Genomic DNA, 17,981 nt, shown 5'->3' with positions numbered 1-17,981 from the left:
TGGGCTCATGAGAATCTTAGTTATGTTTATTAATTGAATTTTCCAATTATCAGATTCGTGGAATTCTCTCCCTGGTCAACTTGGTATGGCTAGAAGTTTATCAGTTTTATGGGCAACAAGAACATGCTTTGGTTTCATTCATTTTCTTTATTGTTTTTGTTTTCTGTGTCATGGATTCCTGGGCGTCTTTATTGCCTCCTTTCATCTGTATATCTTCTTTTTCTAGTCTCATAAGAAGAAAATTGAGGTTCTTCTTTTGAGACCTTTCTTCTTTTCTAACATAGGCATTTAGTGCTATACATTTCCCCCTAACGCCTACTTCAGCAATAAGTTGGGAGTCCCCAGGTCAATACAGGTCGATCCCCAGGTTCAATGATTCTCGAGGAGGACTCACAGGACTGAGTCTATCATTGCACTCAGGGCTAAGATTTATTGTAGCAAAATATATCACAGTTAGCAGTGAGAAAGGCACATGGGGTGAAGTCCAGAGCACAGGCTTTCAAGAGTCTTCTCCCAGTAAAGTCACACAGGACATGCCTGATTCCCCCAGCACGAAATGCTGCCGTCCACAGAAGCTTGAGACTTGGTGCCCACATTTTTTACTGAGAGCTTGTCACGTAGGCACTCTCTCCCTGGGCTGTACCCAAATTCTAGACTTCCAGAAGGAAAGCAGGTGCTCAGCACAAACCATTATGTTTGTATAAACACTTTAGTCACAGGGAGCTGATCTTATCAGTTAAGGCAGTGGGGAACATCCCCCCACCAAATCCAAATTCAGAGATACCAGCAGCCAACCGCTAACTTTCTAAGTAGGTCCTTCTAAGGATAGCAATGTCAGGTCTGCTGTGTTGTTTGTTTCTCTGCCCAAATTTTGATATATCATGCTTGTATTTTCATTCAGCTCAAAATACTTTCTATTTCCCCTTTTAAATTGTTGCTGAAATCTATGGCTTATTTCCACTGTGGCCAGAGAGCATATTTTATATGACTTTAATCCTTTTAAATTATCAAGTCTTGTTTTATGACCTAGAAGATGGTCTTTCTCAGTAAATACTCTGGTATATTCTGCTGTTGTTGGCTGGACTGTTCTATAAATGTCAGTAAGGGTAAGCCGGTTGTATTGTTCATGTCTGCTCTACCCTTACTAATTTTCTAAGTTCCTGTTCTGTCGATCACTGAAACTTCCACCTAAAATTATAGATTTGTCTATGTTTCCTGTACTTACTTAACAGCAGTCTCTGCTTTGTGTATTCTGAAGCTGTGATTAAGTGCATAAAAGAACAAGGTTGGAAACGTGATACCCAAATTTCTCACGAAGCTATCATAGCCAAAACAGTGAGGTTCTGGCATAAAAACAGAGACAAAGATAGAACAAAACAAAACAAAAAAAAACAAACAACTAACCAGAAATATGTCCACTTCTATAGGGCCAACTGGTTTTTCCACAATGGTGTCAAGCAATGCATTTGGGAAAAAAAAATAATCTTTTCAAAATGATGTTGGAACAACTGGATAGCAACATGCAAAAATGTCAGTCAACCCTCACGACATGTATACAAAAATTAATTTGAAATAGATTATAGGCCTAAATGTAAGGGCTGAGGCTGTGAAACTTCTAAATGACAACATAAGAGAAAATCTTAGTGATCTGAATTGGGCAAAAATTTCTTAAATAGAACACAAAAAGCACAATCTATAAAATTAATAAATTATGGATAAACTGGGTTTCATCAAAATATGCTGGCTCTTCAAAAGACAACCCTAAGAAAATAAAAAGTAAGCCACAGACTGGGAGAAAATACTTGCAAAGTATATGTATGATAAAGCACTTTTATCTAGAATATATGTAACTTACATAACTCATTAAAGAGAAGACAAGTCAATTTTTAAAAAGGGACAGAAGATTTGAACCAACACTTCACATATGAATATATTCAAATAGCAAATAATATAAAAATGCTCCCTATCACTTGTGTTTAGGGAAATGCAAATTTAAAATACAGAAAATACTATTATAAATACAGAGTAGAATGGCTAACACTAAAACGACTGATAATACAAGTCTTGGCAAGGATGTGGAGTAACTGAACCCTCTAACACGGCTCATGGGATTTCAAACTGGAACAGCCACTCTGGAGAACAGTTTGCTGGTGTCAAGTTAAACATACACTTACTATATGACCCAGGATTCGTTCGTCTCTGAGGTATTTACCCAAGAGAAATGAAAACATACAGACACAAAAATGCACTCCTAAGTGTTCAGAGCAGGCTTAAAACCAAACAAAACAAACACAAGTTCTGAACTGGAAATAGCCCAAATGCCTATCATCTGATGAATGGACAACTGGACTATGATAAATCTTTACAGCAGACTATTACTCAGCAATGAAAGGAACACACTACTGATATACTCAAGAACAAAGATGAATCTCAAAAGTACTGTCTTGAGTGGGGAAAAAAACCACACACATAAAAGTCTACAAGTGTATGATTACAGAAATTCTAGAAAAGGCAAAAGTAGAGCAATAGAAAGCACATCAGTCTTGACCATAAGAGGAAGGAAATGAATGCAAAGGGGCAAGAAGGAACTTTACAGGGTGATGGAAATGTTCTCTATCTTGACTGTGGGAATGATAACATGAGTATCTGCTGCAAGGAGTCAAAACTCATCAAAGTATACACTAAAAATGGGTGAATATTATATGTAACTTATACCTCATAGAAGCTGACATAAAAATCTATTTAAAACATTTAACTCAGGGGCGCCTGGGTGGCTCAGTGGGTTAAGCCTCTGCCTTCGGCCCAGGTCATGATCCCAGGGTCCTGGGATCGAGTCCTGCATCGGGCTCTCTGCTCAGCAGGGAGCCTGCTTCTCCCTCTCTCTCTGCCTGCCTCTCTGCCTACTTGTGATCTCTGTATGTCAAATAAATAAATAAAATCTTAAAAAAAAATTAAGTCAGATAAATAAATAAACCTGAGAAAGGAGAGCATGAACGGGGGGGAGGAGCAGTGGGAGAGGAACCAGCAGACTCTGCAGTGAGCGCAGAGCCCAACTCGCAGCTCAATGCCATGACCTGAGCCAAAATCAAGACTGACACTCAACCGACTAAGCCACCCAGGCACCCCCCAAACTGTTTTGAAGTTTGAAGTCTGTATTACACATAAAGGAATACAGATCGTTAAGGGTCTTGTCACACACTCAGTACGTGAGTGAGTCAACACCAAGCAAGTGCCATGTCAATGCCCTCCCCCAAGAAAGAACACCGTGAACACCCCAGAAGGCCCATTCACTCCTCTTTTCAGAAATTCACTGTTCTCTAAGTCTTTTAAAAGTAGAATATTGCTGTTTTTTTTAAACTTTCACCTGAAGAAAAGTGTGCAGTAGAGTTAACCTTATTCAAAAAGAGGTCTGGCCATTGCCTTGGGCTCCTGGGAGCAGATCTCTAAGCCCTCACAACATCCTGCCTGAGCAGTATCTGTTTCCCTGGGGGCCCTGGGCCAAGCACTTATTAGCCTGACCTCCAGAGAAGCTCACGATTAAAGGTCAGCAGCAGGAGTGGTCAACCATGTCCGTGTAGTTGGGCCCTCAATCAAACATCTGAACACCCAGCCTCCAGAGCTCCTCCCTGCTTGGCACCCCCCCCCCGCCCCCCGGTGTGCTGTCAGTTATCACCACCGGGGGAAGTCACTCTGTTGAAATCTCACTGGGAGAGGGCGACTGGAAATTCCACATGCGCAACCCTCTTGTATTTGGCACCAAGCACCCCTTCCCTGGGGCTGATTTTAACCCGTATCCTTTTGCTATAACAAATATGATCATGAGTGTAACAGTCTCTGTGAGTTCTGTGAGCCCTTCTAGCAAATTCTCAAACCCGAGGGGGCTCAATACATATGTTTTACCTGTTAAGAACAAAGCAGATAAAAAAAAAAATCAGTAAAAACATAGGTTTTGATTATATCTTTAATAAATTAGATTTGATATCACTCAATACCTAAAACTCTTGTGGGCTTTCTCTGGGAGTAACGGTAATAAACATTCTTCCCAAATGCTTACTATGTTCTTATACCACTGTAAGAGCTCTATAAGTATTATTTCAGCTAATTTCATAATAAATCTTCCAACTTTACAGCTGAGACACTGAAGCATGGAGAAGTTAGAGAATTTGTCCAGAGTCTCACAGCTTTTAAAAAAAAAAAAAAAAAAAAAAAAGGCAGATTGAGAGTTCAACTTCAGATCTGATTCAAAAGCCAAGTTCTGAATTCCTTTTCTATTTTCTACCTCTTCTTGAGGTAATGTTGATATTTGCGTCTTCCCTGGAAATCAATGCCATCCAGAGTTTAAAAGTTATTAGCATGATCTGAACCTCAAATTGTGATATTAAGTCCTAGAATATCTATCAGATTAAAACTGCTTTTTAGCCCTCTGTTTTTTTTCTTTCCATATCATGAGCCTTATAAATTCATCTGGAGAGAACAATTATAATCTTGCAGAGAAATTCCATGACAAAAATAATCATGGCTTCACCTAAGACCTATTGGTCACCCCCGGTTTCTGGAAGCCTGATGTTTGAAAACAAATCTCACTAACACTAACAAGAGATACAATCATCTAGGCATCATCATTCATGGAAAGCAATTTTTCTTGAAGTTGTCTTTTAAGCATTACTACTACAAAGCAATGCACGCTGGCAGTAAAATGGTTAAAGAAAAAAAAAAAACTTTCCTTTCTGTGTGATCGTTTGACCTATGGTCAACTTCCTACCTTTACTCCTTCTGGAAACTCAACGGAAATAGTAAGTTAACTCAGTAACTACGACATAGTTGTAGGTGAAAACTGCTGATTGCACCCAGATGAGAACCAACTATGAATGAACTAGAAATACCCAATGGTGACACCGCAGCTTCAGCATTACGGGCATAATTAGGTCTGACTGACAATTCTAACTTCTGCTACTTCGACAAAGGAATTACAAGAGTGTACAAGGGTTGCCTTTAGCATCTAACTCAGTGCATTAAGGGGACCAGTTAATTCTTGGTAATAAGCTACCGTCAGGATTAGTGGTTATCTCAGCCATTTAAAAATAAATCTTATGTTCTCATACATCCTCCCACTATCTTACTTTCCCCCATGGCATTCGGCACCGTCTAGCATACAGTGTCTATTTATTTGCTTATTGTCTGTCCTTCTACAACGAATTACCAGGAGGGCAAGAGCTTTTGTTCTTGTTCGCTGCCCCACACCCAGTTCCTAGCACAGTAACCGAGACATAGTGGGGGTTCGGTGAGGATTTGTTGGATGACGTTCCTACTGAGGTGTGGCTATTATCTGATGGACTAACATCTTACCGAGCACCTACTATGTGCCGAGCCCTGTGACAGTAGGGCGAGGGGACAGAGTGTTATCAGCTGTGATTTCACAGAGTTAATCATCAAAGATAAAACTTCAGACAGTTCTCTACTGACCAAGAATATTTTCTTTATTAAAATGTTGTACAATGACATCACTAAGATTCTACGTGATTTAGGTCAATCAGTAACATGTACAGCATAAGTTTATCTTCAATGTGCTGTTTTCTCACCCCAAACACTTCACGGATGACCTCAGTCACTTGTACAAACACCCTGTTCCTCCCCATGTAGGGGGATAAAATGAGGTCAGCCACAGCAGGGGACAGGATGGGTCCTGAGTAACCTCCGCTCCCAAATTTCTCTCAGGCGTGCTCCTCTGGGACTTTCCCACTCGTTTTCTCTTGAATGAAAAAGACAGTAAGTTTAGCCTCCTTTAAGAAACCAAGTGAGCCTCTCTTGCCTGTCTCTGTCTTCAAGGAGACAATCAGACCTTCTGAAGAACCACACACCAGTTGCCCTGGTCATAGTAGCTCTGCAGCAGGTGGACACCACTCAGGGTCTGGCAGGCCGCCTCCAGCTCGCCCTCACGGAACACGTGGTAGTAACGATGGAACACGGCGCCCGGGGCCGATCCTGCCGCACCAACAGGCTTGTCCTTCCCGGGGCTGCCCTTATGGTGCCAGGGAACCAGTAAGTCTTGAGCATGAAAAGAAGTCCTGTTAGTGTGAACAGGTAGCCTGGCATCCGTGACATCGCTGGTGTTACCCCCTTCCCCCGGGCAGTCGGGAATGGCTGGGACACAACACGGGGCGTCCTGGTCACCCACGTCAGGCACCTGCCCTCCCAGTGACACGGGCACCGCTGCTGCATCACTGTCCGTCTCCTGTTCCTTTCCTTGGCTAACTCTGTTTTCTCTAAGATACTTGGATTTCTTCTTATTATATTCCTGTTCCATCGCCCAGACATAAATCAGTGCCGTCCCGCCAGGCCTCAGGAGTCGAACAAGTTCTCGGAGAGCCGCCACTCTGCGCTCCTAGTGAAAAAAAACCACGTTGCCCTTTATCGACCGGGAGGAAAGGCAGAGAGCAAACAGGAAAGTGTAAGTGAAGACAGGGCTGTTTTCATTATGATGAACAGCCCAGAAAATCTCGCAAAATACAAAGCAAAAAAAGAAGAAAAATGGAAATTTTGTTCTGTGACTGAGGGAGTGAAAAGTGTCAAAGAAACAGGGAAAAGGGCATTTTTAATTGTGTTAATAAAGCAGAAGCATAGGTGGTTATCCATTTGATTTCGTTTTGAACTCAGGTAAGCTGGTCAGGTATACAGAAATGCCTGGTAATGCCGGCTCGGGGGAGTCTGTAAAATCATTGCTTAGGTTAGGGGAGAAACCCCAGACACACGGAAAAACAAGCTGTTTTTTCTTATAAGAAAAATATAAAACATTAAAGTCACTTGTTTCAAAACCAGGAACGTCTGTGATGAATTAAAAGCATGAGTTAAGCTCCTCAACACCTGAGTTTTGAAAAAAGAAGACAAGCAGGCGGGAAGGAGACGAGTCAGGGAGACGAGCACGGGCCCTGGGCCAGGGAGCTCCCCGCCATCTGACAGCGGAGCTGCGGAGCCCCTGGACCTCGGAACACTCGGGCCGGCCGCAGACAGAACCAGGCGGCACTGAAAGCGCGTCCCCCCGCCCACCCTGGCCTCGCGGGAGCTCGGGCGCCGCGCACCTCCTCTGCGAAGGGGGCGAAGGGCCGGGCCACCAGGGAGAGGACGGGGCGACCGGAGAAGCTGCGGCTGGGTCCACCGCAGCCACCCGGGAGCACGTCCTGCCCCGAGCTGCAGTTCTGGGGAGACCGAGGCAACACTCACGGCGGTGGCGAGGTGGTGAATCACGGCAATGGAGAGGCAGGCGTCACACGAGCCGCTGCGCAAGGGCACGGCCAGCGCGTCCCCGACCAGGGCCTGGAAGCGCCGCTCGCCGCAGATGTCCGCGAGGCTCCGGCTGCGATCACAGCCGATCTGCGGCAGGGAGAGAGAATTCCGGAACGGGTTGGTTGGACGTCCCGAGAGCCCCCCAGCCACGGCGTACCCGCTACCACACGCTCGGCGGCGGTTAAAGCTGGGAGGCGGGGAGAGTCTCAGTCCCTCCAGCCGGCGCGAAGGCCCGCGGGGTACCGCAGGGCAGCCTTTCCCTCGGCACCGGAGTCGAACCGAACTCGGAGCCGCGCGTGGAAATACAAGGAGCAGAGTAAAGACGACAGAGGTGGACACGGGAAGTCCCCACTGGCATCCAGTGCATCACCCACCAGAATCCAGAGCTTTGGGTAACGGGAACCATCCCCAAAACACAGACTTCTGGTCCTTTGTGGGGGCCTACAGGTGTCTCTCAATACAAACTCTACTGTGCTGGCCCCCACAGCAGGAGGACGGCTGCGGTCTTTGCCCGCTTCTTTTTACCTTTCAATACATATGACTGTACAATCAGAAAATAAAATCCCCAAACAATAAAAAAGTAAAATAATTAATTTCATTTTTTTTAAAAGCTTTGAGTCTTGTTCTGTTCAGCACTTAACCCATATACATCAAGAATAAAGTGCTGAATTCAAACTTTGTAAAATGCTATTTAATGAAACCTTTTAGTCTAAGCCAACCATTGTAGGGGAACAGCAGCGTCCCTTCATGTCCCCAGGGAGGGAGGCCTCTTGCGCCATCCGCAGGGGCCTGGTTCTGCTTGACATGTTTGAGAGCAGGACTGTCCCTCTCCTCTCCAGCTCTGCTGTTATTTTTGTATCCAGTTTTGCTGTTTAGTCCCGAGAGTATCCTGTGTGCACGTGTGCGTGTGTGTGTGTGGAGGACCAGAGCAATGAACAGTGTACACAGGTAAACTGAGAGACGATGTGGGGAGCGGCATGAGAAATATTAAATCACTAATTAATAATTATCCCCAGGTATTTCTTCTTAACTCATTCTCTACAAGAGAGAAGAAGCAACGTGAAAGAATTCAGCAGACAGAAGCGGCCTCCTCAAGCTTGGATTTGCTCATTTGAATTTAAGATGCAGTGACCACTGATTATTAGGGTTCCCTCAGTCTATCCCAGAAAAAGAATAGAGTCCTCATGTCAAAACAAGTCTTAAATCACGCTGCCATGCTAGTTAGACCTAATGATGAATCTGCTCAATTTCTAAGTGGTATTAAACAGCTTCTATATTCCATCCCAGAGCTGCATTAATCTTTGAAGCATAATGAAAGGCACCAAGCTAGAGGTAAAGCACAGCAATGTCCCCTTGATATATCCTAAGATGAGAAAGTACGAAGGCTCACTCCTAACAACAGCGGCGCAATTCCCAATTGACTCCTGTCTCTACCTCCGTGGGATACATAACTGACTTACTACTTTTATGTCTTTTCTTCCATATTCTATGCTGCTGAGCCAGCAACCACAGTACCAAGCTGACAATACTACTCACATAATTCGTGTATTACATTCCAGGGCTTGTCACCTTATTTCACAATAAAATTCAGTTAACGGAGTCAGAAGTCTCAAGTCGGTCCAATTCTGACAGATTGCTATAGATCTTGCTAAAAGTCAACAGGAAAAAACCCAACTTTACTACAAAACAAAAACTAGGAGAGAGAGCTCAACGAAGAAGGAAAGTTATTGCCCGAAAACCACAAGAAGGCAGAACAAGGAGAAGAGCAACCAAACCAAACCAGAGGAAATGTCCTTCGTCCCACTGCCAGGCCACTGCACATCTGTATGGGGGGCCCCCCCGTGCCAACAAGAGACGGGGATGGTTTGACTCACAAACCAGCAGGTCGAGGGGAGACAGGACTCGTGCCTGGTGCACGACCTCCATCCTGTGCTGATTCTGCCCGAGTCTTACACACAATCTTCATCAAATCATCATTAATTTGCTCTCTTCCCTTTCTATTTTTAAATTTCTGTAAGTCTTTGGAACCAAGGAAAGCACCCAGAATGTGAAGGGCTCCCTAATCACGTTGCATAATGTCAAGTGTGACAGAATATGGCTTATTTATAAATGCAATTTATAAATACATTTATTAAAGGACTCATGTAAGGCTACGTAATTCTGTGTGCTGGACAGTCAGTGACATGAAAACACACAATGGCTGGGCTTGAAATGCGTACTTACTAATTTTTTAAATCTTCAACAAAACATTAAACATGCAATTCCTGAAAGCCTGGTAAAAAATGAAAAAACATTCAACCTAGTGGTCAAAGGTGCAAACTACAAAACAAGGTTTCATTTTTCTTCCAGTGAAGTATTGAAAATATTTTAAAACCAAAACACACCACAGTGAGGGCAGTAAGAAAAACTGCTCTCTGAAGCGCTAGGACAGTACAAATGGACGCCACTGATTTCCAAGAGCCATCTGGTGCACCACATTTTAAGGAGGATAAAATGTTCACAACTTTTTTTTTTAAGTAGGCTCCATGCCCGTCTCAAGCGGGGCTTGAACTCACGACCCTGAGATCAAGACCTGAGCTGAGATCAAGGGTTGGCTGCTCAACCAATGAGCGACCAGGCACCCCAAAAACATGTATAACTTTTGACCCAATAATTATTCTTCTAAAAATTCATCCAAAAAAAAATTATCCAAAAGACAAAAAAAGCTAAACAAGCTAAAGAAACAAAACAGAATTGCCTTTTAACTGGAACAGCCACCAGATAGGCCAGCAGACTCTGTATTAACGACCTCAACCCTGAACACACACCCTGAAGTTAGCTGCTGCTATTACACGGCTAATGAGGAAGACTTGTCTCACCACAGGTAAGTCATCCGCCCCAAGTTAAAGTAGTTCAGTGGCAGTGCAGATTCAGACCTGGGCTTTTCTCACTCCAAACCCCATGTTCTTCCTTCCTGTCAGACTTTCTCAGGGCAGATGCTTGTCCCTGCGTCATTTATAAAAACCCCACACTGAACATGAGGAAGCATCCAGTAGCCTCTCCCTCACCGAGTGTTATCAAGTGCAGGAACTGAGGAAGACTACCCACTCACATGGAAGTATGAAGAGATACGAATGAGTCATCAAGGTGTACGCACACTCGGGACGATACAGGTTACAGGAAAAACACGGGAAGGACATCTCTCACAACAAAGTACTCTTTTAGGGGGTTAGGATTACAGGCAAACACCTTTCCTTTTTGTCCATTTTCTGAATTGTAGCTGTATTAGTTTTATTACTTAAAAAAATACCACACTTTTAAGCTACTAAGGAAACCAGCAAGATGGGGAGAGGAGACTGGCAGTAAGGGGCTGACAGCACGCAGAATGGGCAAAGCCCGTCAACTACCGTGAAAACAGCAACCAGAAGTCTCAAGCTAAACTAGCTGAGTGATCTAGGAAAGCCACTAAACGTCTGTTTAGTCATAAAAATGCCAACTTCTTAGGGTTGAGATGAGAACCAAACGAAATGATGTGTATTAAATGCTTCACTCCGCAAATGTTGTAACGACTACACAGAACAAAGCAGGGACACGACTTCTCATCCTAGGTTCTAGATACACAGAGAAATCCAGGCGTCCTCAGTGTCTGTCACTCTGAGTGAAGGCCCAGCCGTTCATTCTGAGTCTGTCCCATTTCCTTCAGGGTTACAGGACACAGCACCGTATATTCCGCTTTGCATGTGAGAAACTGAAGGCGAACTCACAGGTTTGCTCCTCGCTGCTTAGCAAACCATCGACAAGCTTCCATGATGTGCCAAGTAGCTGATTTCTGCCACATCTGAGATGACAGCCAGCTGTTCTGTCAGCAGAGTCGGCCTTTAAGATCTCTGTTAGCAGAACGCCACAGAGTAAAGACCCTGCCGCCGGAACAAGGTTCTAACACTTCTCCTGATACCATGGAACCTTGGGACTGTTTTCCTGTTGGTAAAATGGGAGTGGTAGTAATGATCTCCTACACCCTGTGAGAAAACACAGCTCAGCACTTCGCACACACTGTTAGTGGCCATTCTGTCCTTTCCATTACTGGGGTAGTCAATGGTTCACACACAAAGCAAAACAAAAACAGAAATGTTCAGAGGGTCTTAAACAAACACATCTCCAATTCTTATCAACAGATAATTGGCATCATTATTATTAGTAGCTTTGCAATCCCAACTTTTTACAGCAACCCAAGAAAGTCTCTACAATGTATTAAGTAGTTACTTATCTGAGAAATTTGGGCTGAAAGTGGTCTGAGACCAACGCAGAGAATCATCACTTAGTGAGTGAGTCGGGCTGAGCTCTGGGTACGTACTATCTCATCTACTGCTAGGAAAGGCGGCAAGTTTCCTAAAGGTATAAAGTCTTTGCTTACAAAATTTACCTCTGAACATAAAGGCAGCAGCCAGTGCTAATGACAGAAATGAAGAGTAACTAAAGATATCTAAAAAATAAAAAGCAGGGGTGCTTGGGTGGCTCAGTTGGTTAATCACCTGCCTTTGGCTCAGGTGATGATCCTGAGTCCCAGGATCAAGACCCGCATCAGGCTCCCGGCTCAGCACGGAGTCTGCTTCCCCCCTCACCCTCCTCCCTCTCACACACTCTCTCTCTCTCCAATAAATACATTCTATCTCTCCAATAAATACATAAATCTTGAAAAAAAAAAAAGATACCCCTGGAACAAATAATACATTTTATGTTAATAAAAAAAGAAAAAGAAATTAAAAAATGAAAGGCAGCTTATAAAACAATTTCCATGAGGGCTTAAGCTAGTATTTAAAAAATACATTTTGTTAAGGAATCATGTAATAATATTATAAACGTTTTTTTTTTAATTCTGAGGCAATCCTATGTGTGCAGACTCAGAATGCATGCCCCAGGTGATACCCCCTCATAAATATCAAAAAAAATGCACATATTTTCAGGGTCAAAGACGGCTGCTCAAAATACATTCAAATACACAGGCGGGAGCTTCAGCAGCTTCCCTCTGCCATCCGTGACTCCATTTCTGGTATAACAAACACTGGACACAAGGCATCTTCATTCCCGCACCAAACCAACACCTATGGAGCCTTCCCAAGAGGTCAGGCCCGCAGCAAGCTCTGCAAATCGCACGTGCCAACCACAAAATGAATATAAATAATGGGAAGTGACTATACTTGTGATTTTCTAATTCTTCAACGTGAATTCCTTCTTGAACAGATTCAGATTTTGGCAAATCATGTTTCTCAACTCTAACAGGATAAGGCAGTCGGGAGGACTCCGTTCCACCCAGCTTCCCGGCCATGGGTGCCGTCGGGCTCAATAAAGCTGTGGGTTAGACCACGAAGGTGCAAGAGCAGAGCTCCGTGAGGGACGTTCTGGACAACACCTGAAGATGACAGTGTCAGAAGACATCACTCTGATTTTAAGTGGCACACAGAGAATTCTTCCACATGAACAAATCTAACTCATTAGACCTTATTCTTCTTAGACTAAAATTAAATTATAAACATGATGACAATACATGGATACTAATGTCTTATCTCGATGAAATAAAATCTGTCTTCTAATGCATGAACTCTGCCTTTCCTCAAGCGCAGCATAACTCACTTTGCTCATGGAAGAAGTAAAGATACAGACGATGCGCAAGTGATGTCGTCCGGGGACCCGTGGGTGCGCACTGCTCTTGCTGTCCCTATCCACCCTCCTGACTTTAGTCCTCCTGCCCCTAATCTTGAGAAAGGGAGGCTTCGGTCCTCTCAGAGCAGCGCTGACATGGGGATTTACAATAATGCACCAGTGTAGGGAGAACCATCTCCTTCCTAGCACGGCAGAAAAAAGAGTGGACTGCAGGAAAGAAATCACAGCAACTGGAAACAGAAATGTGGCAACAGAAAGAAGTGGATTCAGATCCTACCCCTTGCGCTGTAACCTCGATCACATGGTTTAAGCTACTTAAGCCCTGGTTTCCTCAAGAGTAACCTTTATTTTTTCCTACTGTGAGTAAAAGAACACTATATTTGGCATCAGAGGCATGGGTTCAAGTTTCAGCTCTGTCCCCTAATTACAGGACATCAGGGAAGTAATATAGTCTGTGAGTCTCAGTTGCTTCATTTATAACAGACAGATGAAAATATTAGCTTTAACTTCCTCACATTTAGAAGGATCAAAGCAAAGAAAGTGGCTTCTCTAAATATCCTTTCTGACCTGTGAAAAGTTTAATAAATTTAAGATAGTTTTACTGATAAAATAATCAAAATCTAAAGGGAAGGGAAAAACAAAAACATACACTACAAATAATGGCATTCATGCCCACAAATTCTCAGGGGAATAAAAAAAAAAGGAGTACTCATAAATTTTCCATCTGTTGGTTACAAATTTTCATCAGTGACCTAAAAAACAGCATTCTAGCAGAAGGAAGAAGGTGATAATAACAGACAAAGTCAAAAAGGAGCCAGAAGCAAAGTGACTTACCATGTATAGGTCCTGATTGATGCCAAGATACTTTCCATTTCCACAGCCAACATCGGCCACTAACGAACCACTTGGCAAAGCTTTCAAGAAGTCCACGACGCGCGGCCATGGGGTGTGCCTCGTGCTGCTGAAGTGCCCGGCAATCTCCTCGTAGACCCGATGGACGTGCTCCCGCTCCAGCTGCGAGGCTTCTCGAGCGCTCCCAGGAAGCGATGGGGAGGAGGTCTGCTTCGTCTGGCTGTCACAGACCAGAGGGTAACCTAATGGAAAAGGAAGGCAATACAAACCTCTTCTTTCTATCCAGTGGTTCATACGGTATCATGTTTTCTTAAATGATCTAGCAATTCAAGGCAAATTCAATGGTAAGAGATAAGCAGGCTCTGATTTAACAGTTTAAAAACAGCTCTTACCCAACAAGTCCAATTTCATGAGTGAGGGGCCAAATAAAGAGAAGGGTAAAATCCATCTGCAACAGGACATGAACTGCAGTTCTATAACAGCCTAACAATGCAGGTGCCTAGTTCATCCGGGGATGAAGGGTCCTTTAATTTAGGAAAGCATCTTGATTGGCCTGGCCTAACTGGAAGAAATTTAGCGAATTCACAGGAGTTAAGGTTTTTCTCTTGGTGAGCAAAGGAAACAGGAGCTCTGGGGCAATACACTAGCACTCTGGAAAAAACAACAAGACCTAGGAGAAAGTGTCATTTGGTTATGAGCACAGCATTTAATGAACACCATTTGAAGCAGTTTGTACAGATGGCCTCAATTCTTACTGTAACACCATGAGCTGGAACTACTGCGTCCATTTCACAGATGAGGACACTGAGGCACAGAATGCTAAGTAACAATCCTGAAGTGACAAAGATGGTAAGTCACAGAGCCAGGATTTGCACGCAGGCAGTGGGGACTCAAGAGCCCACAATCTCAGTGACAACAGAATCAACATACCCTAAGGAGAACACCATTAACTCAAGGAGATGACAAAAGGAAGTTGAGGATACACTGTTATCCTAATTAACATCCTAATTAAATGGATTCTGAAGTTGTTCCCTCTTCCCTGCAACCCATCTAACACTCATTTTAAATCCTTGCCTGTTCTCTGTTAATTTCCCTTTATCTTTGGCCGAAGTCTATGAGCCACATTTTTTTACTGCAGCAAAGAAAGGAGGAAAGAGCGGTGCTCCCGGAAAAGCCACAGTCAGGACATAGGCAATAATGAGAAATCACGTGGCAGCTCAGAAGTGGGCCGCAGTGTACACGGCTTCGGGAATTCTCCCTAACTCTAATCAGAGGGGGCCGAACCTCAAGAAAGAGATGGGAGAGAGCTTGTGTCTGCTACCGTGTGAAGGGCAACTCTAAACATTTCATGCAGAATTTAAGAAAACCCGATGGCTCTAACAAATGCAGGTGACAACAGACGGGTTACCTTGTATGTTGGGCACATCAGGATTACACTACTGCATACGCGACAGTGACCCTAAGCCGGTCCTGGCAACATTTCACTGTTTTAGAAATTATAAACAGCTAAGTAATCTAAAGAAAGGGGCATTCCATGGGGGGCCTGGGTGGCTCAGTGGGTTAAAGCCTCAGAGCCTCTGCTTTCGGCTCAGGTCATGATCCCAGGGTCCTGGGATCTCTGGCTCTCTGCTCCACAGGGAGCCTGCTTCCTCCTCTCTATCTCTGCCCACCTGCGATCTCTCTCTGTCAAATAAATAAATAAATAAAAATCTTAAAATAAAAAAAATGTTTATTTGGCATCCAACTATGCTTAAGTACTATATGTAGGGAAAAATGAAGATGAATAAAATGCATTCCCTGCCTTTAAGGAATATAAACTCAATGGGGGTGGTTAAGAAAAATCTACATTACACAGAATATGAGAAATGCCATTAGAGAAGTTAAAACAAAGCTCTCCATGGTTCTGATGGGACTTTAAAAGATTTTTACACTAGATTTACTCCATTTTACAGTGGAACCAAAACTATATACTTACTGCAATTACACGGTGTTTGCCTCACTTTCCTAAATGTAAACGATGTCCTTATTCCCCTCTTGCTTAAAGTTAAGTCGCCAACATCACTGGTGATAATTCCACCTTTATGACCCTTGGATGCTTGAACAGTATCAAATTTCCTGGGTGTGATTCTAAAAACAACAGTCAAAATAATTTATTTAACATTGTATTTAAAAAAATATTTCATGTCTTTTTAAAAATATTAAGGGAACAGACCAAATTAAGAATTTACGGCAAAAATCTATTGGATTCCCCAAATTGTTAAGCACTACATAATAAAAACAAAGAAATAGAAGTCTCTATTTTTTAAAAAGTTATCTTCAGGGTAATAGTAAAAGAATGTACACTAACAAATTATTCAAGAAATACAAATAGAATAGTAACAAATATTTAATTTTTTTTTTTTTTTAAGATTTTAAGTAATCTCTACACACAATGCGGGGCTTGAACCCACAACCTCAAGATCAAGAGTCCCATGCTTCTCTGACTGAGCCAGCCAGGCACCCACAAATATTTAATTAATACTAATTCTGAGGAAAGAGAAAACAAGGAACAAATAGAGCAAAAAGGAAACACATAAACAGTAAACCTAAATCCAATCAATAATTATGTCAAATGTAAAAGGACTGTAATATGCAATTAAATAAAGAACAAGGAATGTCAGAAAGGGTTAAAAAAAAAAGTCCAATTATATGCTGATTACAAAAGTCAATCCCCTTAAAATAAGGACATAGAATGGTTGAAAATGAAGATAGGAGGAAAAAATAAAAAGATACAGGGGCACCTTGGTGGCGCAGTAAGTTGAGCATCGGCCTTCAGCTCACGTCATGATCCTAGGGTCCTGGGATCAAGTGGCCCATCGGGCTCCTTGCTCAGTGGGGAACCTGCTTCTCCCTCTCCTCCCCATTGTGTTCTCTCTCAAATAAATAAAATCGTTTAAAAAGGGGGGGGGCACCTGGGTGGCTCAGTGGATTAAGCTTCTGCCTTCGGCTTGGGTCTTGGACCTCAGGGTCCTGGGATCGAGCCCTGCATCGGGCTCTCTGCTCAGCGGGGAGCCTGCTTCTCCCTCTCTCTCTGCCTGCCTCTCTGCCTACTTGTGATCTCTTTCTCTGTGTGTCAAATACATAAATAAAATCCTAAAAAAAAAAAAAAAGATAACATACAGAAGGCAAGTATTTTGCATGTTCCAAGCAAAACCAAAAGGAAAGTGGTATAGCTATCCTAAACAAAGCAGGCTTCAAAGGCATAAATACTGCTAGAGATGAAAAGGGACAGTGAGCTTGAACTCATGACCCTGAGTGATCCAGAGTCTGATACCTAACCAACTGAGCCAGTCAGGAGCCCCAAAAAGGGACATTTCATAATAACAACAGTGTCAATACGACAGGAATATATAAACACCACATATATTTATTTATATGCCTCTAACAACACAGCCTCAAAATATATAAAGCAAAAAGCAAACAAAAAATAACAGGAGAAACAGACAAACACCTAATAATCATTGTAGCTTTGAACACTTCTTTCTTAGTAAGGGAGATCTAGCTGAGCGTCAAGATCATCAACATCAGAAAACCACAGATAACAGAACAGTTCCAGGCCGCCTGACATTCTCACCAGTACTTGGTATTATCTGAGTTTTTAATTTTCATCATTTTAGTAGGTGGCAAGTGGTATGAAATTGTGGTGGGTTTCTTTCTTTCTTTTTTTTTTTTTTTAAGACTTTTTTATTTGAGAGAGAGTGAGTGTGCATGCACGAGTGGAAGGAGGGGCAGGGGAGAGCATCTTCAAGCCGACTCCCCCCTGAGCCTGCAGCCTATCTCAGGACCCATGAGATCAAGACCTGAGCCAAAACCACGAGTGGGATGCTTTACCAGCTGAGCCACCCAGGCACTCCTGAAACTGTGATTTTAGTCTGCATTTCTCCAATGACTGAGGATACTGTATCTCCCCCCATGTACTCATTAGCCATTCACTGATAATTTCTTTGGTGAAGAACCTGTTCAAACCTTAAGCCCAAACCTTTGTCAGATACATGTATTCTGGATATTTTCTCCCCATGTGTGGCATGCCTTTTCATTTTTTTAATGATATTTTTTTGACAAGGAAGTTTTTAATTTTGATGCAGTTCTTTTTTTCCTTTTATAGTGTGTTCTAAAATCTTTCTTTAAAAACCTCTGCCTACCCCAAGGTTGCAAAAATATTCTCTTGT

The 17,981-nt window shown here is 42.9% G+C and overlaps 1 protein-coding gene across 2 annotated transcripts in view; it reads right to left on the bottom strand.

Annotated features, from left to right (window-relative positions):
• Window positions 1-5,451: 5,451 nt before the first annotated feature.
• Window positions 5,452-17,981, bottom strand: part of ALKBH8 (alkB homolog 8, tRNA methyltransferase) — a 49,644-nt gene continuing 37,114 nt past the window's right edge. For both annotated transcript variants that reach the window (XM_059418254.1, XM_059418243.1), the window contains exons 9-12: window positions 15,749-15,900; window positions 13,756-14,015; window positions 7,219-7,368; window positions 5,452-6,382 (exon numbers count right to left, since the gene is read on the bottom strand). In XM_059418254.1, coding sequence (XP_059274237.1) covers window positions 5,834-6,382; window positions 7,219-7,368; window positions 13,756-14,015; window positions 15,749-15,900 — 1,111 coding nt within the window. In that variant the 3' untranslated portion in view covers window positions 5,452-5,833. The remainder of the gene's footprint in view (window positions 6,383-7,218; window positions 7,369-13,755; window positions 14,016-15,748; window positions 15,901-17,981) is intronic.

This window comes from Mustela nigripes, chromosome 1 (genome assembly GCF_022355385.1).
Source record: "Mustela nigripes isolate SB6536 chromosome 1, MUSNIG.SB6536, whole genome shotgun sequence".
Classification (NCBI taxonomy): domain Eukaryota; kingdom Metazoa; phylum Chordata; class Mammalia; order Carnivora; family Mustelidae; genus Mustela; species Mustela nigripes.
Note: the sequence above shows the minus strand (reverse complement) of the source record. Positions and strands in the feature narration are given on the sequence as shown.